At 27.7% G+C, this 25,552-nt stretch overlaps 1 protein-coding gene across 1 annotated transcript in view; it reads right to left on the bottom strand.

Moving 5' to 3' along the window:
* Window positions 1-5,500: 5,500 nt before the first annotated feature.
* Window positions 5,501-25,552, bottom strand: part of LOC123292405 — an 88,659-nt gene continuing 68,607 nt past the window's right edge. The window contains exons 2-4 of the mRNA XM_044873053.1: window positions 20,726-20,908; window positions 7,776-7,968; window positions 5,501-5,744 (exon numbers count right to left, since the gene is read on the bottom strand). Coding sequence (XP_044728988.1) covers window positions 5,506-5,744; window positions 7,776-7,968; window positions 20,726-20,908 — 615 coding nt within the window. The 3' untranslated portion in view covers window positions 5,501-5,505. The remainder of the gene's footprint in view (window positions 5,745-7,775; window positions 7,969-20,725; window positions 20,909-25,552) is intronic.

Genomic DNA, 25,552 nt, shown 5'->3' with positions numbered 1-25,552 from the left:
TTTCGAATTGATGAAAATGCGAATACTTAACGATGAGAAATATCGTATTATTTGTACCGTGGTAATAACCCGATTTCTGCATAACATTTTATCAAAAAAGTACTGGAAGTTTGTAATTTGAAAAATTCGCTCTAAAAATTTTGTTTTCTTCAAAAATATTGGCCATATTACCCATAAAAATGTATTTGATAAAATTTGAAAGTGAAGTTAAAATTGATTAAAAATGAAGAAGTTATAAGCAATTAAAGATTGCATTCAAAGGTTTCCCAGTTCCTTTTAGCAAAATAAAGTTTTATATGTAATCTATATGGCGATACCCACGTATGACGTCATAAGTGGATACCTTCCTCTTAGCTTATTTTTAAAATTTTGTTATGGTATCAACTATACTTTTACATTTTTATGGGTAGTTTGGCAAATTCGATATCAGTCATCTACCCAATTGTAGTTATGTTTTATTTCAAAATCCAGGATACTTTTTTAATAGGCTTTAATTACGGCTGATAAGAATTTAATGCGATTTACTAATATTAGCACAAACCTATCTTTCTTGGATGATATATTTCCGTAATGATTTTATCTTGAAATTCGCTTTTCATAAACTAAATACAATTGACACTATTGATAATGACTAAAATGAAAGAAAGTATGATACGAGTACACTAAATTGGAGCACAATAAGATTTTAGAGTAATAATAATTCGGTATTTTGAATTTACTTAATACAATATTAGTTTTATACAGAATGCATTGCAATCTCTAAACTTATTCAGGAAGTTCAACACAAAAAGGCGTATTATTTCGTGTCTCGTCGAAGTGGAGGGTAAGGTTCTTACACTACAATTAATAATAAATATTTGGGGAATTCTGAAGCGTTATATAATATAAATAACTGTAATAATATTGGCTGATTATTTTCTTTTTATTGTAGAAAAGAATTTTTCTTAATAAATGCAAACATGAATATCACAAATAAACCTGAATTGCTTTCAATGTTTCTTCAAATCGACATTTGATCTTAAATATTACCTAATGCTGACACTAAAACTTATTTTCTCTTTTTAATAGGCACCAAAATTTTTCAATAGTGTTTTAATAAATTTTAGAATATAATACGCATTATTAAAAAATTTGCAAATCCTTACAATGGTATTTATAAAAAATTATTTGCCTGCCATACACGAAGGGGTAAAATCCAAAAAGCTTTGTGTTTCTTCCATAAATAAATCCAAATGTGATGTTGAATTTCTCTCTGTAAAATTTATTCTCAAAAATATGAGATTTAATCGGAGGAAAAAGGGCGTAATTGAATTGCTTTCAATTTTCTAAGATACCACCTTCTTTTATGGCATTTTCTTATTCCTACAGAGCATCTATAAATTTTTCTACACTTAAATTTGAAAATGGCAGTAAAAATAAATTTATTTTTGTATAAAAAAGCTGTTGAAATTTATTTTTTATAATTAAATACTGACAAATGGAATATTTAGATAAAAAGTCTCATTTGAATGAAATTCAAAGACTTTTGACCAAAGAATTTATAATTAATTTTGAGACAATCACATAAAATAACATTTTTAGTACATTATAATGCAAATTTATTGATAAAAATTTTATAGATTTAAAAGTTAAAAGTAAATGAATTTTCATTAACTAAAACTAATACTGCAATTGGAAAGTTTTAAGAAAAATTTATTACGATACTTTAAATGATTTATATTCCTCATGGTTTTTTTATTTCAGAAAGAAAAATCAATTTTCAAACTTGCCAATGAAAAGTGGAAAATTTAATTTCGCATTCTGATAATATTAATTAGTTCATAATTGGCGGAGTCTGGAGGCTTAAATTTTTAACCTTGTAAGATCAAATTATTACTTACATCAGAAATGATAAAAAATATTCTCAGGAACATTGCTTAAATGAAGAAGCAAAACTATTGGGCACAATTTTCAAAATGCTTGAACCCGTATAACCCAAAGATCTTTGAGGACTCTGAATTAAGTTAATTCTCTTAAGAGAATGGCATCATTTTCTTAGGAAACAAAAATCTAATCGACATGTGTCGCAATTCGTTGGCTCTTATTAAGTGTTCGTGTAGGTTAGGTTAGGTTAGGTTAGAGTGGCTGTCTTGAGGTGGGACACACTTAGACCATAGGGTCCGTTAATTGTTCGTGTAAGGAAAGTATATGTATACTGATGGCCAACATATTAATTATAAAAATTATAATTAACTATATTTGGATACTCACTTTTAATAAAAATGTTATTTTTTGCCTATTTACGAAAAAAATGACTTTTCTATTTTATGAGTAATTTTAACAAAACTATTGAAATTTTGGTAAGTTTTAAGTTCTGGATGTGCAGATTAACTCTAAATCTGCCAATGCCCAAATACTAATAATATTTTCAAATACGATTTTGAATCGAATTTTTGTGTTTCTTGACTCCAATTTACCTCGCATAATTTTCATTCTAGAAATACATTTCCTATGAGTTATATTAAAATTTTCCGGCTAAGCCATTACATTTACAAGTTTATAACGATACTTTGTAAACTTTGTTGGAAATAAAACTATAAAATTTCCATCAATAAGATGCATAAATATTTGTTTAGGAATGAATTTTTATAAAAACACTGACAATGAGATCGTTTTTGTTACAATTTGAATGATAAAATATTAAAGGGGAAAAGATACACAAAACATATTAAATCAACTAACGAAATAATTACAATTACAGTTAGTGTGTTGATGTGTTTAGAGTTTATGTTTTTTAATACACACCAAAATGAATGATATTTTTTTCTATTTGCTTTTAATAGCTTCAGTGTGCAAAACGAATGACATTTCACATCGCATAATAATAATAATAATAATAATATTTTTATTATATTTAAACAAAAAAGTAATTTTCTGATTTCTTCAAGCGTTTGTTGTAACTTCTAAATAAACTATAGTTACAACAGTAAACATATTATTACATAATAATTTTTATTTGTAATTAAAATAATATAATATAGGGTGCCTCAAAATAATAGAATAAGGTGTTTTAATTTGTTTTCGAAGATAAAATCACAAATAATACAAAACTTGACTTCGATCCGAAAATTTGCAAATTACTACCTTTAAAATGCAATCAATTTACCCTGATATTTTATTATAGGGTAGAATTATTGAACTTTCAAGATTCGGTCCGCGATATCAAAATCATTTTTTCTAAAATAATTATGTAATGCGATATTTTATAACTTGGGTACTTTGCATTTATATCAATCGATATAGGCAGTAGATATTACATAACTAAAAAATCGCAACTTAGAAGTTGCTAGAATAAAGTCATTATGCTGCATTAAGCCAATGGTAAGTTTAATGTAGAATCACACAGACCACCTCAAAGAATTATCAGGCCAAGTTTGTTTTTTATTTCAAAATTTATTGGTGTAGTTTTATATAAGTCAAAGTCTCCTATAGTACATTTTAGTCAATCTTAGAGACTATAAGCCCATGCTGAAATTTTTCGGGTGAAATGATCCACCGGGAAGCATGTTGAAAAAGATACTCCTATATGTAAAAGTAAGTTTAAGCACCATTACGTCAATTTTGCGCTGTACAGGTAAAAATATGGCTGTAACACATCTTGGTTTATCACCCCTGCATCAGCATTGATTCCTTTTCTTGGAAAATAGTTATACCACATTTTTAATGAAAAAATTCATTCATTAAGTGCTTATGTTTTCAAAATAAAATAGAATATGACAATTTTTTCAACAATCGCTTAAATTTTGTTCATTTATCTGCGACGTTGAATAAAGTAATTTAAACAAAAGATGAAATCATATTTCTAAATATTTCCAAAATAATTTATTATGTTCCACAGTTTCAAGTAATTTGAGTGCTTATGATATTTAACAAAAAAGATGAAAACTTTTTATTGATTACTTTTATATAATTTTGTTAACACATCTTAGAAACAACTATTAAGGGCACCCTATACAAAAATATTAATATTATAATTTTTTTTTCCATTTAAATAATTAAATTTAAAATAATTGTTACAAAAATTATATGTTTTTAATTTTCAAATTAATTTTTAAAATGTTATATTTTTCCCCATAGAAAATTTGTATATCCATATTTTATCAGTGAAACTACAAAATCAAACTGAGGTTTAAATTAAAATATTTCAAATTTTACTAACTTAGATACGTCACGTCCACACGTGTGTGTTTATATGGAAAAATATTGAAACTGCTATTAAAAATACACAATTAAAAAAAAAACACTAGGCTTGCATAATCAACTTTTAGTAATCTGAGAGAATTTTATTTATTAATTATTTTACTTGGGTAAAAATAATTTTTTAATTATGACAACAATTTTTTGCAAAGTATATAAAAGATGATGATGATCTTAATTGAGCTATTAAAATATGATTTTTTACCAGAATATTAAGTAACAAAAAATTATCAAAATTTGCTTTAACTGCTTATATCAAAAATTACAAACTTATTAGGTACTATCTTCATAGAGAGTAAACTGAGCAGGATTAGGCTGGTGTCACAACTGAGCAGGATTAGGCTGGGCTGCACTTTACCACTGTTTTGCAAAATTACGTTTCTAATTTATTCGCTAAGTATCGGTTGTTATATTAGCTCTTAATTACATACATTTTCATGTATATATACTACTTGGAAACCATCTCTTTATCCATTTATAATATACGAAGTAAGAATAGTTTTTATGGACGTTCTTATGTATGAAACAAAGAGGAAATGCGCGCTGTATCGTGTATGTGCAACTTCAAGTGATGTATTTGCGGTCAATAAAAATCACTACCTTATATATCAGATATATTTGATAGTTGCAAAATACACATTTTTTAATATACTTAGTGCCACCAAATACATCTGATGTATATAAGGTGTTGCATTTTTATTGACCGCAAGGTATAGAAGTGATTAGATATATATAAAACTACAGATCAAATGATATGATTACACGCAATTAACCTTGTACACATTCCCTCTTTGTTTTATCATAAGAACGTCCATAAAAACTCTTCTTCATATATTATAAATGGCTAACAAAATGGTTTTTCAAGTTGTATACTAATAAGGCAAAAGAATACTTAGAAAAAGAAAAGAAAAATTTTACCTAAACGGCTCGTTTACTCTCGTAATCTCGGAGAACAGAAATTTTATTGATTGATTGGAAAAATTAGAGTTTTATCATGCTCCCCTCCTACTTCAATAGAAAAATTATTTGTTTTCGAATGTATCCAAGCTCATTTTGGTCCGTTTGGGATTAAATTGTCCCTTTTTAAGAGGCTTAAAAAATAATTTTTCTAATCTTATTTAAAAAACAAATTAATATAAATAATTTTCAAAAACAAAAATTAATTAAACTACACAGAAAATTTACAGTTAATGATAAAAAAATAACCATTATTTATCATTAGAATTATTTAAAAAAAAAGTTAAACAAAACAAATAAATGCGCAGCACTTTAAAATAACAAATCAGCAACAGTTTCTGAACCCCATGTAATATTATCAACTTCCATAGCAGGTTTTAAATAATCATTTTCATCAAAACTATTTAACGTAGCACTTGATGACGATGTTGTGGTTGTTGTCGTTTGACCATCTGTGGTTGGAGTCGAATTTGATGATCGTGTTACACCCAATTGAAAATACTCTGAACTTAGTACGACTTTACTTGGTGTGTAATTTTGAAGTAATGTACCTAATAAAAACAAAATAATTAAAATTTTATTATTAAAGAAAAAAAATGTTTAAATTTTTTATAATTAATTTCATGCTGATTAAAAAATTGCATTATTTTTTATGCGTACATAAATCGCAGTTCATGGGAATTAAAAATCGAAATTTCATTTTGGGCTTGCAGGAATAGTTAAAAAAAATAAAAAATAAATTTTTTACAGTAAAAAAAATATTGAATATTAATTGTGGTTTTCCCGGAAATCAGAACAATAGTCAATACCAAATCAAGCTTTGTTTCAAAATATAACACAAAAGTACATTTGAATTGAACAACTAGTGTACCTACCCGTAATCTAAGACCCGAACATAATCGTTTTTATGGCTGGTAAAACATAAAGGAACACTTTATATAAGAAACTTGTTCCTTAGAAAATAACCAAAAACATTACTTAGGAAAGGACCCCGGGCAACTGTTTATGAAAAATAGCTTTCGGTCAATTGTCGCAAGAATTTGAAAGAATTGACTTTTCGTCATTCTGAACAAATATCTCAACGGGCACAAATCTCGTGTCGTCTCGTGAACGTGTCGTTTTCGAAATATTCCTTTTCAAAGTTTCCGATTTTCATTGAATTTAAAGATATTTCTTGCGACATTTGAACGAAAGCCATTTTCCATTTACAGTTTCCGGGATCATTTGTTTGATGTCTTTTTCTTTTCTTTTGAGTTATTTTATCTAATTTAAATGTAAAGCGTTCCTCTATCTTCTATCAGAAGAGCACGAGTCTGATTAAGCCGATTCCGATCAGAAACGGTTGATGAAAAATGTTGAAAATGTATCCAATGGTGGGACGAGGTAAAATTTCCAAACAAAAGAAAACTTAAGTGTTTAGGCGGTCCTTTCAGTTTTTTGTTTGTTTTTTTCTTGGGACATTTAAAAATATCTAAATTAATTAAAAAAAATTTTTTTAATGATGACTATTTGACAAAATGTTAGTCGCAGACTTGTTATCATTCTTCCGTCCTGATAGTTAGAACCTGCGATTAGAATAATAATTTATAGCTCCTGAATTTTCAGAAAAATTTATTTGTTCATAAAAAATTATGCAATTATTTTATTTATTGTTTAAGTTAATTTTAATATTAAAATTAACTTGCATTAAACATAATTAATCATGCATTAAAACGTAAGTTAATTAAACTCACATAATTTATGAATTACACTTTATTTTATAAAATAAAGTATAATAAAATCCATTTTTTTAAATATATGCGTGAAAGAAAAAATAAAATATTTCAAATTTACATTATTTAAATTTTATTAAAAATTGAAAGTTTTTAAAAACTATTAAATTAATGATTTCCCTATCTAAGAGACAATGAATTATGATATGGCCTTCAATAAAATTGAATTCATATCAAAAAATTAATTAATAAATTGAAAAAAAAAAATAATTATGTAATCATTTTAAAATACTAAATTATTAAAAGTATAAAATTTAAGGTCGTTAAAAGAATAATCAAATATATGTATTATAAATAATAATATTTAACCACCTTCCTCGGAAAGTACCAAAAAAATTTCGTTTAATTTGCCTTTTTCTGACATGTATTTTATGGATAAAAGTTGGTCTGTCAGCGAAAAAATGTTTTTTTACTACGGCAGACATCATTTATTAGGCTGTATTTTCTGCACATTCAAAATTAAGTCTTAGTATTAAAAAAATTTGCAGCCAGGCAAGTTGTAACCGATAGAAGATATTTTTAAATTAAAAGTAAAAACAAGGAGGTGTTATGAAGTGAATTTTCATAAAAAAATAATTTATAAGGCCTGGCAGAAGTTTTAACAAATTTATACTAGTCTGGCGGGCGTAAAATGTTTTTTTTTTATATTTTTCAGCCATTTTCACTTTATAATTTTTTGGTGTTTGGTGGGTGCCTTTTTCTGTAATGGACTCTTATACTATTAGCTGTTAAATTATTTTTTTCATTTTATTTGAAAAATTCGATTTTAAAATATTAAGAATACAATGTTTTTATTGTTATCATGCATACCTAGTGGTGATGGTGCCGCTTCGGCAGACACATTATTTGATGTCAATCCTAAACTTGAATTATTATTATTGGCAGTGGAAATGGCTGTTGTTGGCGTTGTTGTTGATGTTGATAAGGAACTTTCATCCATTAATGAATTTTCTGATGGATATTCATATGTTTCTGTTGCAGAATCATCAAATTGAATTTTCATCTGAAAAAGAAATACAAAAAAATTTTACTATTGAAATGAAACAATAATATTTGTCATGATAAATGAGGTAAGTTAGAAGCACCGGAATGGAGATGAAAATTATTATTTGGAGAGAGTTTAAAATTAAAAAAACATTTTACTTTGTGTCGGTGTGTATTTGGCGGTGCCGGTTCTCAAAGGAGGGTTTGAAAAAAAACAAGTAGGTACTTATGAATCTATCCAATCTTTAATTAATAACATACACCAGAAGACTTTAAATTTAAGACAGGCATGGGCGCGTTATTTTAAGTCACCATTGTTATAGCTTTATTGTGTGTCATAAACTTTATTTTATGTCCCTTTATCCAAGACTGCATTGCTTATAGAGGAGGAAGCAAAACGGGTATACGAATCTTCTACCTATCTCAGTTTCTCTAATTGTAATGAGATTGGTAGAAAAAAAAAAGTTGTTTCTCTGTCTTACTCGTATTTTAGGTTGTCGCTGGTTAAGTTGTCACTGTCTTACTCGTACATTAAGTGAGGAGTCTGAGAGACTTCTCTGAGTCACATTTGCCCATGCCTGGTTTGAGACTTTATTCATTTCCTTCTTTGAAAACATGTAATAAAAGACTTCTAAACTTCTAACTAAAAAGATTAATAAGGGGTCATAATTAATTTTTGTTTGATCTTGATTCCATATTGAATACAGTCAGGTTTTTTTAATCATTCAATTTATTTTCGATGAGAAATGATTAAAAAAAATATCTCATCGACAAATTTAAAAGAAAGATATAATATCAAGATTTTGAAATGAAAAAACAAAAAAGTGTTCCATGTGTATGAAGCTAATAGAGTAGTGTTTGAAATTAAACTGTAATTTTATTACATAGTTAAAAATTTTGTTAAAAAAAAAAAAAAAAACATAACAATTACTATTTTTAATGAGCGCTGTGTTATGCATAGATTATATACCACATATGTTTGTACTATGATAAAAAAATTTATTGTCAAGCATCAAGCATGCGCTACAATCATTATGCTAATGATTCCGAATGAAAAATAGTTATTTTATAATAATATTATTATGGTTAGTGGAACAAATTTGGAGGGAGCTGCAAAAAATGAGAAACATTATTGGTTGGTTTGTTCGTATATTAACCCGACCATCTTAGTCAAAATAAGTGGTCAAACTGGGAATCTAACGGAATAAGCTGAATTTTAGTTGAACCATTTTTTAAATAGAGGGCGCAGCCGATTGTGCGTTCAGCTTAACGTACTTCAGTGCTATGTCAATATTTATAAATATAAGATATTAAATAATTATTTAATTAGTATTTAGATAAAAAAATCGTATAATCGACTGGGATTCATGATTGACCCTGTCTATTATATGGTTTTTTCACTTAATTATCGAAAAAATACCACTTAAATAATTATTTAATACCATATATTTATAAATATTGACCCTGCACTAAGGCACGTATAGCTGAGCGTTCCATCTTCTGCGCCCTCTATTTCAAAAACGGTTCAACATAAAAAAAAAGTTACCGATAAAATTTGTAGAAAATTTTATCCTCTACGACTTTTATATTAAATGTTAATGCGATTGAAGGCAAAAGAAACGAGATAATAAAAAAAAATTGATTTTCGAGACCTTTGACCTTGAATATCTAAGGACGCGCACGCGTTACCATATGTGATTTTTCAGACAACATTTGTACTATTAAAATAAAGGTTTGTACAAAAATTCAGCTTATTCCGTTAGATTCCGAGATGAAACCCTAAGATGATTGTAGTATATCCGATATTCTCAGGAAACTTGAAATATAAAAAGTCATATTGAAAATGGCCGCATTTAGACAACTGGAACAATGATCATGAGGTTCTTATTTTTTCCTATGGATCTATCTTCACCAAATAATGTGCAAACATACAAACATAGATACATACACATTACATACAAAGATAGTATGACAACACTAATATAAAAATATAAAAAACAAATATTATTTCTATTCTGGTTGGTTATATAGTTATAATGCTATTTTATCTCAATTTCAATGTTTCATCAACCGCTGTGTGGTTTCCGGGATTCTAATTGTAGCAAAAATAACAGAAACGTCACATATCCGGAACATTAATAACAGTAGTATACATATACATATTATCAGTAATCACGCATTATTATAAATATTATTATTATTATTATAAATATATTATTGAAAATAAGCCAGCCTAATGGTGATTAATAACTAGAGTCAAAGGTGGCACTATAATAGAGTCATTTAGATACTATGATCTTTCTTATTATCTATTAATTTACTATCGGCTACTTCGAGATAAATAACATGTCGCGTGATCTTTGAAGCAGAAATAACTACCGGTTATACGGGGTGGTCCAAGTTATAAAGAACTTCATAAAATGGTAGAACACGTTTAGATAATGGCAATTTCTCAACACGCTTATTGCCTTAAAAGCGTTCTTTTCTAGATATATGAATGTTGAAATTTAAGGTATTTCGTATTTTTATACGTCTTTTGTGAAAAATTCATATCGATTCTCTGAACGGTTTATGAGAAATTAACTATCAAGTCAGTTTTTTTTACCAAAAAAGAGAACATTTTTCATAAAGCGTACAGAGAATCGATATGAAATTTTCACAAAAGACATATACAAAGATGATTAATTGATATATAAAATTTTAAATTTTGGTTATAATTTTCATTTCAACTCTTTAAGATATTTCGAAACCGTAAATGAAAAATGATACCAAAGATTTGAATCCTCCATCCTTTTTTATGTCTTTTTGTGAAAAATTCATATTGAATTTCTGTACGTTTTAGGAGAAATTAACAATCAAGTCAGTGTTTTTACCAAAAAAAGTTTTTCATTTTTATGCACAGTTCTTAATTTTAGTATGATTTTAAAGTAGTACGAGCTCCAAGGCAAGTTTAGACTTGTGGTTGAAATTATTTGTACGTTATTTTCAACTTTGATGATGAATTTTGTTACAACTTCATGAATGTAGACGAAAAATAAGAATAATATTTTTCGATATCTGCCTTAGTTTTCGAAACATCGAAAGCTAAATAATTAAACAACGATTAGTCGGCACAACTTTTTTTTTGTTTCCAATAATTTTTTAAGGTTTTAACTTTAATTTAAAGTTTTTTTTTTTTTTTAAATTTCCACCGACTAGTTTTGGAGAAATCTATAAAAACATATCATCCATCTACCGTTTTCCCACAAGAAAAATGTTAAATATGCCTACTTTTGAAGTCATTTATTTATTTAAATAATTGGGCAACCACCCCTAAAGTTTTCAGCATTGATTTAGACTTAGTCTAACTTCGTATACAAACATCATGCCTTTTATTCGAAAATGTCCTGGCGCTCGTAAAACTTAAAATTTGAGAAATATTTTGCGTTATAGTTCCATTTAAAAATAAAGTTGATCCATGAATTCTACCCATCACTTCTAAAAATGCGCAATTACATTTTCAATTTTTTTGTTTTTTTATCCCGTTTTTTGAAGTGAAAGGGTGGAAATTGTATATTGAGATTGTATCAGTCCTTTAAATCAAATTTTTAGAATTTGTAAATACTTTTAAGAATGGAATGCAATAAAAATTTATATTGATGTGTTAATTTTTTTTTCTTTCAGATTCCAAATATGTAATTTATATCTTATAATCAAAATCAACTTTTTTATTGTCTGTCAACAGTTATAACAGTTCTAACAAAACGGAAGAAATATTTTTATATTTTATAAATTACTTTGGAAGTGAAATTACATGATCTTTATAACTAGGTGTACAACATTTCACTACGAAAATGCCAAAAGAAGAAAATTTAATTGGAACAACCATGTATGTAGTTTTACATTCTTATCGTTTAAGGAATTTCTTTGAAGATTTTGGGTTTTGCTATTATTTGATAAGTATTTACAAGTGAAGTTAAAACCGAAAAAACAGTCTAACTAAGGAATCGATAGGTTTCCATATGCATTGCTCGCATTCGCACGGGCACGTTTTTCGCTCTGGCAGACTGTTAGTGATGAAATTTCCTTCTGGCATTAGATATTATGAATTATTAATTTATTTTATTTATTCTGTTAAAATTTCAAGACTGATGAAATGACAAAATTGGATTTTTTTGTTTATAAATATTTATAGCGTTCTGTCAACAATTAGGAGGGATGTAAATGTTCTGGCAAAAATTTTATGAAGTAAAAATTCTGTCGAAAGTAATTTCCTAAAATTTTATGACTTATACTTTAACAAAAATAAAACTTATTTCTTACCCTCCTTAAAAATTTAGAGTAGTCCACCCCCGGCAACACAGGGCTGCCAGAAGTGGCGTTTCAGTATCTATAGGTATTGAGGTTTTACTATGAAAAGTTTCCTGACTTTGGAAATGATCACCTAAAATTGGTCACTGGCTCTTGGTCTTATTAGAGAGCTAACATTTTTTGGGACAAATTTTTGGAAATATTTTAATTGAAATTGAAATATTTACGTTGACTTAGTTTTTTTAAATACCTAATTAATTTACCATTTCACTTTTCAAGATGAATTGAGCCAGATTTATTTGACCATTCATTTCCATAGTAATTATTTAAATGTTAAAATTATATGTCATGCCTTTTCCAAACTGAATCGGTTTTGAAGATCATCGCCAATTTTTTAGTTCGCTTTTGAAACATAGCTAAGAACACTATTAAATTAAATTAACTTTTTAAATTTCAAATGAAACCAAAAAAATTAAAATCGCTTAATCCGTTTATACACTACGTGCCACCAGACAGACAAACACACAGACACACACACATAGCGGTCAAAGTTATAACACCTCTTTTTTTAGTTCGGGGGTTAAAACGATAGTTGTTTTTTGCGCGTCAAATTTTGGTGCTCGAGTTACGGCCCTGTAAATAATGATCAAATACTAATAAACAAATTTTAATTAAAATTAAATATGTATAATAATATTAATAATATAATATTATAGTTATTATATATGAAATTTAATTAATTTTAAAACAAAAACATTACTGTTGAAGTTAATTTTATAATGTTTATATTTTACATTATTTACAAAATTCAGCAGTTTTTCAACATGTCTGTTAATTTATAACAAGTTTAAAAATAATAAATACTTAGTGTATAATATGTTATTTTCAGTATCATATATGTTTGTTTACAAAATGAAATATTAGAATGTCATTTTTAAACAATGTTTTTAAATGCATTTTAATTATATCATATTTTATTCAAAATAAAATATTTTACTTAATTAGTTTACACGTTTAAATGTAAATGGTTATTGACTCGCCTTTTATGAAAACATGAGTGATTAAAATTTTAATAACGAGGACTTTGTTCTAGAAGATCATATACGCCAAAACACAACTTTTTATCAGAGCCGATTGTTTTACCAATTTTTAAATTGTGCAAGTATAAACACTTGTGTATTGAAGAATTTTTTTTGCTTTAGAAGAATAGTATTAAGAATACATTTAATTCCTAGCTAATTTTTATTTTATTTAAAAGCGCAAAGGCTCATACGTCCTACACAATTTTGGAATTAGTCAAAATTGATTAATCCTAAAAGGGCTTGTAAAAAAAATCAGTAAACTTTTGATTGCACTGGTTAAATTTATATTTTCCATTTATTCCCATGTATAATCTTACTTTTTGTCATTTTTTAAACTCAAAATTCAACGAAATTAATTCGTTAACAGGATATTTTTTCTATCTTAAATCATTGAAAATTAATTAATCATAATGTTTTTAACCAACTTCAAACAAAAACGGAGGAGGTTATCAATTCGACTGTATTTTTTTTATGTGTGTTACCTCAGAGCTCTCGACTGGGTGAACCGATTTTGATGATTCTTTATCTATTTGAAAGCTGGTGCTTCCCGTGTGGTCCCATTTTGGGATTTTGGGCCAGGTCTGATAAGGACATCCATGCGAAAACCATAAAAGTCTTAAATTTGCATTAAGTATGCACGACAAGAGGACGAATAACTCAATATTACGCCAACCGATTTCGATGATTTTTTTTAGTGACAAATTAGTTTGTGTACTTCGGATTCACTATAAATCACAAAATAAAAAAAACTTTTAACAAAAAGAAAACCGACTTCAAAAGAAAAACTTTTCCAAAACAAATTAATATGCACTAAAAAGTGACAAAATAACGATAATATAATGTAGTTAAAATTATTATTATTTTTGGAGTCGGTATCAGCCAAGGAAACTACTCTGGCAGAACAGTTTGCTACATTAGCTTGGTTGATATCGACTCCAAAAATAACAATAATTTTAACTACATTATATTATCGTTATTTTTTTACTTTTAGTGCATATTAATTTGTTTTGGAAAAGTTTTCCTTTTGAAGTCGGTTTTCTTTTTGTTAAGTTTTTTTTTAATGTATTAACAAGTCTCATGCACGTACGTTCCCTCTAAAACTTGTCACCCAAGGAAACTGTCTATTAAAATAAATTCATGTAATTAGTCCACCGTCTGCCCATTTGTCCGTCACCACGATAACTCTTAAACGAAAAGAGATATCGAGATTAAATTTTTTTTAGGACGTAAAAAGTGACTTTGAGTTCGTAAAAGACCAACATAGGCCGATTGGGTCTATTAAGAAATAGTAGAAAAGTTAAAAATAATGTTTGTATGAAAAATCAACGACTTTTGTTTTTTTACTAAAAATTCTTCACGCATTTAAATTATTTCATTTTTTAACAATTAAATTAGTTAATTGTTATTTTCACTTTTAGCTGTCATTGGTTTCAGCTGTCATTGATTAAAAAATGCGTCAATTAGTATTTCATGATAATTATTACAAATAATAATCTATAATCAAAAAATTCGTACCAAGTATTTATAAATAAATAATTATCAAAATATTCGTACAATGTATTTACTTATCTTCCTTACCTTTAATTTATCTTTTGTTAAAAATTACAAAAATTAAAAATAAACATACATGATACAATATATTTATTGTAACTAAATATTGACTTAAAAAATATATTGCTATCAATTAATTTCTGGTAAATGCGGTAATCAGATGACATACACTGTGTGCTCTGAGTCATTGCAGTGTTAAATTTCACCCTTTTTCTTGAAAAAATATACTAAGTATTAAATTTTTTACATGCAATATTTCATTACGTCATCAGTTATTTTATGACTAAATGCAAAAATCGTCTAGGATGACACATAGTTTAAAAAACACTGGTGGTGCCATAAAGTTTAGAAATGTGCAATGTCAGCTGTTACCCGGAGACTTCAGTACGTGATTAGTAAAGTTCTAAAACTATCTTATTATATTTGTTGTATTTCTGTTCATCATAATAGAAGTTATCAAAAACTGTAATAATCAATCGGGTCGTGGTTAAATGACCATTGTCATTAGTTTTGAGTTAATTTATGTCTAAAAAAAATGAAGGAAGGTATTATCATAACGCGACGTTTGAGACTAGTAGCGACTTATTATCTTTGTTGTAATATTAAAGCAGGTTTAAGTTAACTAATTTTGCTCTTTAACAAAAATTTGCACTTAGAAGTATTTAACCCAAAAAGTCTGACAAAAATATTTCTATACTCCAATTTTAATGAATCAGGTGGCGTTTGATTTGTGTCAGTATTACAAATATAATAAGCTATATATTGAACATTTAAAACACACGGCAAAATCTTGGTTAATTACTAAGCTTAATCTTAAATCTTGATTAATTTATTTACTAAGCTGTTATTTATACGTAAAATAATAACCAAATTTTTGTTTTCAAATGTCAAAATCTCGTAAATTAAGCGAAATCTCAAATTAAATTTAATATACATCATTATAATCTGTCGAGTTCTATAAGAAAGTACATGAGTTCTATATGGAAGCATCACCAAATCATCAACATCGTATTTTTTAGCCCCAGAAACCGTAACTGCTATTGCTCCATATTTTAATGGCTGGGTAAAACCCTTGTGTGTTCTTCTGCTTATCTATTTCTACGTAACAAAACTTTAAAATATTATAAAAATTTTCATTTCTACAAACATTTAAAATCGTTTTAATTACGCAATTTTCATTATAAATTAATAATTCTATATAGAAATTGCATTACATTCTTTAGTCTTTCAAATTCATTTCTTCTTTCTGATAATCTTTTCCAGAAAGCACATAATACAAATATTATAAAATTAAAAATTTAAAGAAACTTCCGATACAAAATTGGACCTGATTGATTCGTTTGTGGCATTGAAGCTTCTAAATAGAATATAGATGAACTGATTTTTATTTATTTTTATTTAAAAGGTAATTTTATCGAGACTGTTTTTAGCTAGAGTGTTCTTAAGCATTTAAAGATCTTCTTCACTTTTCTAGTTTTTCGTGTTTGGGTTCCTGAGCTCGCACTTGAAACATAGCTAAGAACACTCTCGATCAAATTACCATTTTAAAAAAAATCAAAATCGATTAATCTTTTTGTGAGCTACGATACCACAGACAGACACACAAATACACAGACATGTTAAACTTATAAGATCCCTCTTTTTAGCCGGGGGTTAAAAATAAAGTGATATGCAACAACTTTTTTACAAGTGACATTACTTTTAGTATACATTTAGTTATCCCAGCTCAAGGATCTTAAAATAGGCACCACAAGAAGGCCTGAAAGAATAATTTTTTGTCGCCTATGGATGGACCATGGAAATATATAAAATTGAAAGAAATCTGCTAAACTTTTGCATATTTTCTACTTAAAAGGCATTCATAAAATCTGTATAATAACCTTATTAATAACCGTCAACTTATTGAGATTTTAGAACACCAACAATAACAAACATAAAATTTTAAAATTAAAATATTTCGGATGCATTACATAATAATAAGTGACTTAATGAATCAGATAATATTGTAACATAAGTAGGTTGGTATATAATAAAAAACGGATATAATTAATTTATTAATCAAATTTAAATAAATGGATATGATGTTCCTCCAAAATTCTATTGTATTAGTTTAGTAGATACTTAACTTTATTAAAATTCATTTAAAAATAAAAGATTATTATTGATTTTAATCTACTTTCTATTATAATATAATGGAAACATAGAGTTATTTTATAACAGATATATGTTTATTTTATAACTGATGTTGTAAAAAAAAAAAAAAAATGATTTAGCTTGGATATTTAATACTAAATAGCTGTATATTTTGTATTGTGTGATATTTAACATTCCGAAAAAAAAAAAAATAGTATGTATATACAAAGTGTGATGGCAGACCATATACTCGGAGGTTTTTTTAAATTCTCTATTTGGATAAATAAATAAGATGAAAACATGTTAACAATTTTGAAGAATCTTTTCTTTATATACGCCTCTTTTTAAATTTATTAAAAATTTTAAAATTTGTTCTTTACACAGGGAGGTGATATTTTAAACTGTTTCCAACCCTTGTATTTCGAAAACAATTAAAATTAAAAACGTGAAAACCACTGACTCCATAGTTTAATAGTTTGGAGCATGAAGGTTATAAAGAAGGAGAACGATCGCTACGTGTTAAAGCATTAGCGCGTCTATCCCTGAAAATTTGTAAAATTTATAGTTCATTTTTCAGCCACCAGCCGCGCTGTCATCAAGAAGTAGTATCTGCGAAGTTAGCTGTTTATGAGTACAAGTAGATGAAGTTAGTTACATAATGTACAAATTGACATATCATTTCAAATTAGCGCACAACAGCCCGCTTTTATTGATACTACTTAGCGGTCGCAGCGCCTCACTTATTTTATCCATATTTCGGGGACAATATTTTCTATAGCGATCGTTCTCCTTCTTATAACCTTCATGGATTGGAGGTTAAAAACTGTTGTTTTCAAAAAAAAGTACACAAAATTAATAAATAGCACAATTATGTCTCTAACTCTCTACCTATTTAGACTCTAGCCTGTTTCGTAGTTGAATCCATGAAGAATGTAGAACAGGAGAAAGATCGCTATGTACTAAAGCATTAGCGTACCTGTCCCTAAAAATTTGTAGAATTTATAGTTCATTTTTCAGCCACCAGTCGCGCTGTCAACAAGAAGTAGTATCTGTGAAGTTAGCTGTTGTTGTTAGCATAATGTACAAATTGATATATCATTTGAAATTAGCGCACAACAGACCGCTTTTATTGATACTACATATTGATCGCAGCGCCTCACTTATTTTATACATATTTTGGGGACAATATTTTCTATAGCGATCGTTCTCCTGTTCTACATTCTTCATGGTTGAATCCTTCGATACTAAAATTATTCACTTGTCATCTGTACATGCGCGTGACATGGCAGATAATAAAATCAAATCACATTGTGGTGGAATTTTTAGGATTATCGCTAATAATTGTAAAAGTGTATCATTGAAGGTTATTATAAAATTGTCTACAAAAAGTTTCATAATTTTTTGTTATATCGGTAGTTTCTTAGTTACAGCGCGTCATATTTGATCATTCAAATAAGAATTGTTTAAAGTATAAAGAAAATTATAACAAAATATTATGACGTGCGTACATATTTTCGAATTTTACACTTAAATGTTTAGTGGTGAAATCCCGAATTGAATTCCGTTAAACATCTGTCTGTCTAGAAAAAAAAATTGCACACATTCACCATTTTAGTGGTTTTAATCTTAGGATGTTGAAGCTAAGAACAGACCTTCTCTATATGTCTTCTTAACTGTCTAAAGGTACGATTCCTTTTTAGCGTCAAAATATTTGCTGGTGAAATCCCAAATTTATCTTCGATAAGCTTTCGGTTTGTCTATCAATAAAAAATTTTCCACACCCGAAAAGTAATGCAACTAGCAATTAAAGTGTTTCCTGTTGAATGTCTGACGCTCAATCGTAACTAAATGACGTAGGGTAAAACTTTATAATTTAAAGTTGCCTTCTTTATTTCAAAAATTAAAAGCCTGAACTTTTAAATTTTAAATCAAATTCAAGGTAACATTGCACAAAAGAGAATACTGACTTGTCTTTGATAAATATTGAAAAAAAGAATATATCCAAAAGACATATTTCTAGCCATTGCGTAAGAATATTATATTATTACTATGAAAATATGGCTGTTTTAAATATTTATGAAAATTCCTTAATTTGAATATAGAACAACAAATTGAAATGAGGCAAAAGCTTCAATTTAATTTTCGAGAAGGTAACTGTTTGGTATTCAACGGTCCCATATAGAAAAAATTATTACCATTTAGTAAAAAATACACACAGTAGTAAGTTTTGTTTGTACTTACTGATCCGAAAGAATGCATTTGCGGAAACATTCACAAAGAAGAAGAAAGAAGGCTATTTGTATTATAAATCTAGCTGTAGTAAGTATCAACTATTAACCCCTACCTCCGTATTTCATAAATCTTTACCGTAAAATAAAAAAGTATGATTGTTTTAATGGTGTAACTATGAGTAACGAAAGGTAGTTAGATAATGAAGGTGAAATAAAAACATAAACCTTTGAAGTTTTTGTTCGTGCAGATAGACTTTATTGGTAGAGTCAATCTTTTTTATTCCGCTGCTTCACTAAAATTATTCCGAAAAAATCTTATTATAATAGGGTATTCTACTATTTTTGAAAAAGTACCTGAAAATGTTGATTTTGCTAATAAAAAGCCACCAAAATACACACGCTTTCTTGCCAAAAACTTAAATTAAATTTTAAACCTTTTTTAAACTGTCAAAAAACGCGGGCATCCAATTTGATGACGTAATATGGGTATCACTATACGAAATAACACAAATAAGTTTGACAGATATATTCATAGACATTTGATTATAATAAATATAAATGCTTATTATCTATGGATATATTATACCCCGCTGTCTACATTGAACTAACTGATGGTCTATGGCTCATATCGATATGACATCACAGCAGGGCTTTCCCGCGTTTAAAGTCTCGTGATATACAGTTTAAAAATTACGACTTTTAATTTTAATATTTTAAAAGAAAAATGTGCTTTTATGACTCGAAATCAGAATATTTAAGTATACTTTAACATAGATTTTAACTTTTTTCAAATTTCATAATTTATTTTTGACTAACGATAATACCCTATTATTAATTTTTAGTCACTTTAAATTATGTAGAATATGAAAATAATTAAATAATACGCTTTTTAATAATTGTCATAAATTAAAAACGATCAGCCTATAAGCTCCTTAAGTATTGAGTTTTGGACAAAAGTATTTAAGGCACTTTCGACTTAAAATTGTCCGAATAATCTGTCCATCGAGTCACGGGACACCTTGTATATGTGTGTACATATTCCATGAAAGTTTGATATACGATATTGCCAGATTTTTGATATCATCGTATTTCCTCTTAGCTCTTATAACTTTTACCCCTCTAAATCCTCAAGCTGTGCGCATTAAACAACTCATATGAGTGTTTAGGTTGATTTTGTAAAAGTAAAATTCACTTTCCTTTAAATAAAATTATCTGTAAATAAAAATAATTAACCGTCTGACGAAATTCAATATAAAATTTTTAATTTTCGTTTAAGTTAATATTTTTAAGATAAACACCTGGCCAGAAATATAAATATTTAAAAAGTAAAATTTAATTAAATCAATTGGATCAATACTGATTTTAAGCAAATTATTAACTTTCACTGAACAATATAGAATAAAATTAATTTACCACCCGTGATCTCCATGAAGGTAAACCAGAAAAGTAAAAAATAAAGTTTTGACAAAATTGAAGAATGCATACTAACCTTTTTTCTTTTAGGCACTATACAAAAACTAGATTTTCCATCGATTAGAATATTATCATTTTCAAATTCAACATTACACGGACTAGGTGGACAACTTAACATCAAATCAGCATCACTCAAATCATCGGTATATGATTCATCTTCTGGTGCATCGGCTAATAAAATTATACCACTTTCACCAGGCTGTAAAAAAAAAAAACGAAGAATTAATTATACGCAAAAATTACATTAATAGTCAAGGGGGTATACTCTTATGGCTTAAATCAAAAATTTTTGTCCCGAAACTTTCATAAGCTCAACAATACATTGGCTGGCATAAGCACATACTTAGCCAACTAAAGCCGTTGCAAATTCATGAAGTGGGAGTAAAATAAGTGGGTGGGGACAGTTAAATCTCTCGCATTCAGTTAAATCTACCGGACAGTTAAATCTACCGAGGTCTTATCATATATTTGCAATAAATCATGCGTTTTATTTAAAATATGACTAATTTTTAATTAGTAAATGTCAAATTAAAATTATTGAAAAATAACAATTAATTAAACTTGTTGCATTAGAAATTGTGAAAATAAGAGACGAAATAGCATAAATAATATTTTTTAAATGTAAATTAACATTTTTATTTTTGTTAGAAAATAATATTAAATTTTACAGCCTTGTTTATGAAAATATTTGTGAGTTAGTTTCTAACATCTTCAATAAGGGATGATTTCCAATCTCACAGTAACAACGCGTATCTCAGCTATATAACTTTAGCCCAGTAGATGTTCTAAATTTCTAAAGTCTCTTAATAAACTGTCTATCATCATAATTCCAATTCACTGATCTGGATAGTTAAGAAGCATACATAAACAAACCACTTGCCTTTATTTTTATATCTGAACTTTGATTATTTTGTCTGTTAGTTTTTTGATATTTGACTTTGTATAAATGCTATTATTGAATATGACTCACCAAAAAAACGTGATCATCGACAATTTTTAATAATGTAAATGTTTTAAATGTCAAGTTTGTAATTTCAACACTTCCATATAGAAATTTGATACACTACACAGAATCAACTCTGATCATGAAAATGATCTTACGTGTAAAAAAGCTTTTTTAATTTAGTTCTATTTTATCAAAAAACAAGTGAAAACAAACAATTGACTGAGTTAATTGCTGAAATACCATGCATAGTCAGTGTTGATTTCTTTATCACATAACACATACATACATGTGACACATACATAACTGATATTCAAGTATAGTACATACTATAAAATTTCCGCCTAATTGGCACCCTCACGGGTAAACAGTGATATTTACGAAAAAATGTTTCATACAAAAGTTGTTTATGTTTTGATAAGGAACATTTTTTACATTTAAACTTTTGTTCATCTCTAACGGTTTACAAGATGGGTCCTACGGATCCAAGACCCAATTGACCTATGATGCTCATTTACGAACTCGACCTCACTTTTTACGTCCTGAGTACGCTGTAAAAATTTCAGCTCGATATCTTTTTTCGTGTTTGAGTTATCGTGTCCACAGACGGACGGACGGACGCACAACCGTAAATGGACTAATTAGGTGATTCTATGAACACCTATAGCAAAATTTTGTGCATGGCATCAATATTTTTAAGCGATACACTTAGGACTAAACTTAGTATACCTTGCATATTACATATATGCATGGTATAATAACTACAAGTGAAGGTGAACGAGGAACATAACACAAAACCTCCAATTTTTAATTTCTTGGACTACTTTTCTCAAATAAGAATGTTTTATTTAGACTCACTATAACGAAGCCATAAACGAATTATGGTAATCCATAAAACTATCAACAATACGCTAATGGGGTAAATTTTAAAGAACAGGAGTTAAACAATTATAAATTATTTACAAAGACGTTGAATAAGCGTATGTTATACGCCGAGAGGGTGCAAATACCTACATATCATACGAAAGTCGTTTGAGTATTTTTGAATAAAATTTTTATACCATGCATATATGTAATATACAAGGTATACTAAGTTTAGTCCCAAGTTTGTAACGCTTAAAAATATTGATGCTACGAACAAAATTTTGGTATAGGTGTTCATAAAATAACCTAATTAGCCCATTTCCGGTTGTCCGTCCGTCCGTCTGTGTGCACGATAACTTAAAAACGAAAAAAAGATATCAAGCTCAAATTTATACAGCGTACTCAGGACGTAAAAAGTGAGGTCGAATTCGTAAATGAGCAACATAGGTCAATTGGATCTTGATCTATGGATCTGTAGGACCTATCTTGTAAATCGTTAGAGATAGAAAAAAAGTTTAAAAGTAAAAAATGTTCCTTATCAAAAAATAAACGACTTTTGGTTGAAACATTTTTTCGTAAACATCACTGTTTACCTGTGAGGGCGTAAATTAGGCGTAAATTGTATAGTATGTCTTATACAAATTGTATATGTTTGCGTAATGTGATAGAGTAATCAACACTATTTATGCATGGTATTTAAACAATTAACTCAGTCAATTGTTTGTTTTCACTTGTATTTTATTAAAATTGGTTGAAAATTCAAGGTTGGTATTATTTATTGAATAGTTTGAAATACGTAAAAGGAATTATATGAGAAACATAGCTAAGCAGCAAACACTGTCGATTTCTGTTTATATTATGAAAAATTTACCGTTAATTTGTCTTGAACAAAAAAAAAAAGTTATGTATTCTGTTTGATTTTATATACCGTGTCATACATGATAAATTTTATTATTTTTAAACTGAATTTAAATGAAAACTTGATAAAATTTATCAATGACAAGAAGTAGGCGTTAATTTTAAAAACGAAAGTTTTATAAGGTTTTGTTGGATTTAACACAATAGAGCATCATTTTTAATCTAAATAGCCAAAATTTTATAAATTTTTAAAAACAACCTAAGGCGAAGCTCTATATTACTTAGGTGAGAAAGCTAAGAAATTGCCGAATTATTTAATTTTGTTATTATTACCTGAGGAGCTAATAATTTATCATTTCTTATATTTAAACGCAACACCCATAAGGATTGACATTCTTAGATTGAGAAACAATCCATTGAAAACTGCATATTGACAAAAAAACCAAACAAACCAATTAAAACATTTTAGTTTTCCTAGAAAATTTTTTAGACAAAATTCAAAATCTTTTTTATTTCATAAAAATCTTGTAATAGTCATGAAACGTAAAGATATAAAAAATTTAGAAAATATTCATTTTAAGCCCCCGAAATAAAAAATAGGAGTGGGGTGTTGTAAGTTTGACCGCTATGTGTGTGTGTCTGTCTGTGGCATTGTAGCGCCTAAACGGATGAACCGATTTTAATTTTTTTGATTTCATTTGAAAGGTAATTTAACGGAGAGTGTTCTTAGCTATGTTTCAAATGCGAGCTTAGGGTTCCTTAACCGAAAAATTTGTCGGGGGGTTTATAAATTTTGTAAATTTCACTTGTTTAATCATTATTTACTATGTTAGATATACGCAAATTTGATAAAAGTGAGACTTATGCATTTTTTAATGCACAAACGAGGCAAATTATCTCTGAATAATCTGCAATATTCACAAAGTTTATAAATACCTTCTAGAACCTAATACAAAAAACCGCATCTCAATCCATCTCACTTCGGAAATTTTTAGAGGCAAAATGCTAAATTTCTCTTCGTCTAAATCAAAACATTTTAGTTATCCAATGTTTTTTCTTTTTTTAATCTATATTGTATTTAAATGTTATGATTAGTTCAGGGCTTCTTAAACTTTTGTAATTCACGACCCCATTTATGATTGCGAGTTTCTTGACGACCCCATACAAATATAAAAGAAAAATATATTAATATTTTTTGATGTGTTATTTATTAGGTAATAATATACACTCACTGTCAGAAAAAGTGCCACAGTTAAAACATTCTAAGCGTACTCATTATATGTTATGTTATAATAGTAACACTTAGAATGTTTTAAAACGAGCATTTTTTGTGACATTGAGTATACATATACATATGAAAATATATAAGTTTAGAATTCATTTTGAAACATACAAAAATCTAAAATTAAAAATTGCACAAAAAATTATAAAATTGTATTTATAATAGTTTCAAAAATAAAAGTGGATTCTGACCGTCTTAATTCCCTCGAATATATTCAAGTAGTTGCGTGGTAAGTATTAAATTAAAGTATAAGTAAAAAATTTAATGAGATGGATGTGCCTGTTTTTTATTGCATATCAAATCAAATCTTGGTGGAATGTTTGAAACTGCTGGATGTAAGACCTCTTCAACATTTTTTATCGCTGAACGATATTGGGATTTAATATGTGTTAAAGCTGTTTCTTCAGCAATAATGCCTAGAAATTTTGCTGATAATTATTTCTCGGGATTATTTCGGCTTCTAGAGATTGACAAAAATAAATTTATATTTTTTATTAATTACAATAACATTTCATAATTCATAGTAAATGTTATTCAAGTTATTATAATACTCTTAATAGAAATGCAGGTACAAACAATCTTTCCGAACTAGAAGATTTTATGATATATTTATCTACGATAATTGTTATTTTATCTTTATAACAATAATTTAACAAGTTAAAAAACATTTTCTGTTAAATTGTATTTTTACCTCTCGCGACCCCAGAATTTTGCTACGCGACCCCAGATGGGGTCGCGACCCATAGTTTAAGAAGCCCTGGATTAGTTTATAATTACCGAAAATATAAATATAGTGGTATTAATTTTTACTCGTTATAATCTATTTTTGCATAAAATTGGGTTGTATCTTCTTTTTTAAAGGAAGTAGGTAATATAAAAAGTAAATAATATAAAAA

Source organism: Chrysoperla carnea, chromosome 2, assembly GCF_905475395.1.
Source record: "Chrysoperla carnea chromosome 2, inChrCarn1.1, whole genome shotgun sequence".
Lineage (NCBI taxonomy): Eukaryota > Metazoa > Arthropoda > Insecta > Neuroptera > Chrysopidae > Chrysoperla > Chrysoperla carnea.
This window is presented reverse-complemented; position numbering and strand designations above follow the sequence as displayed.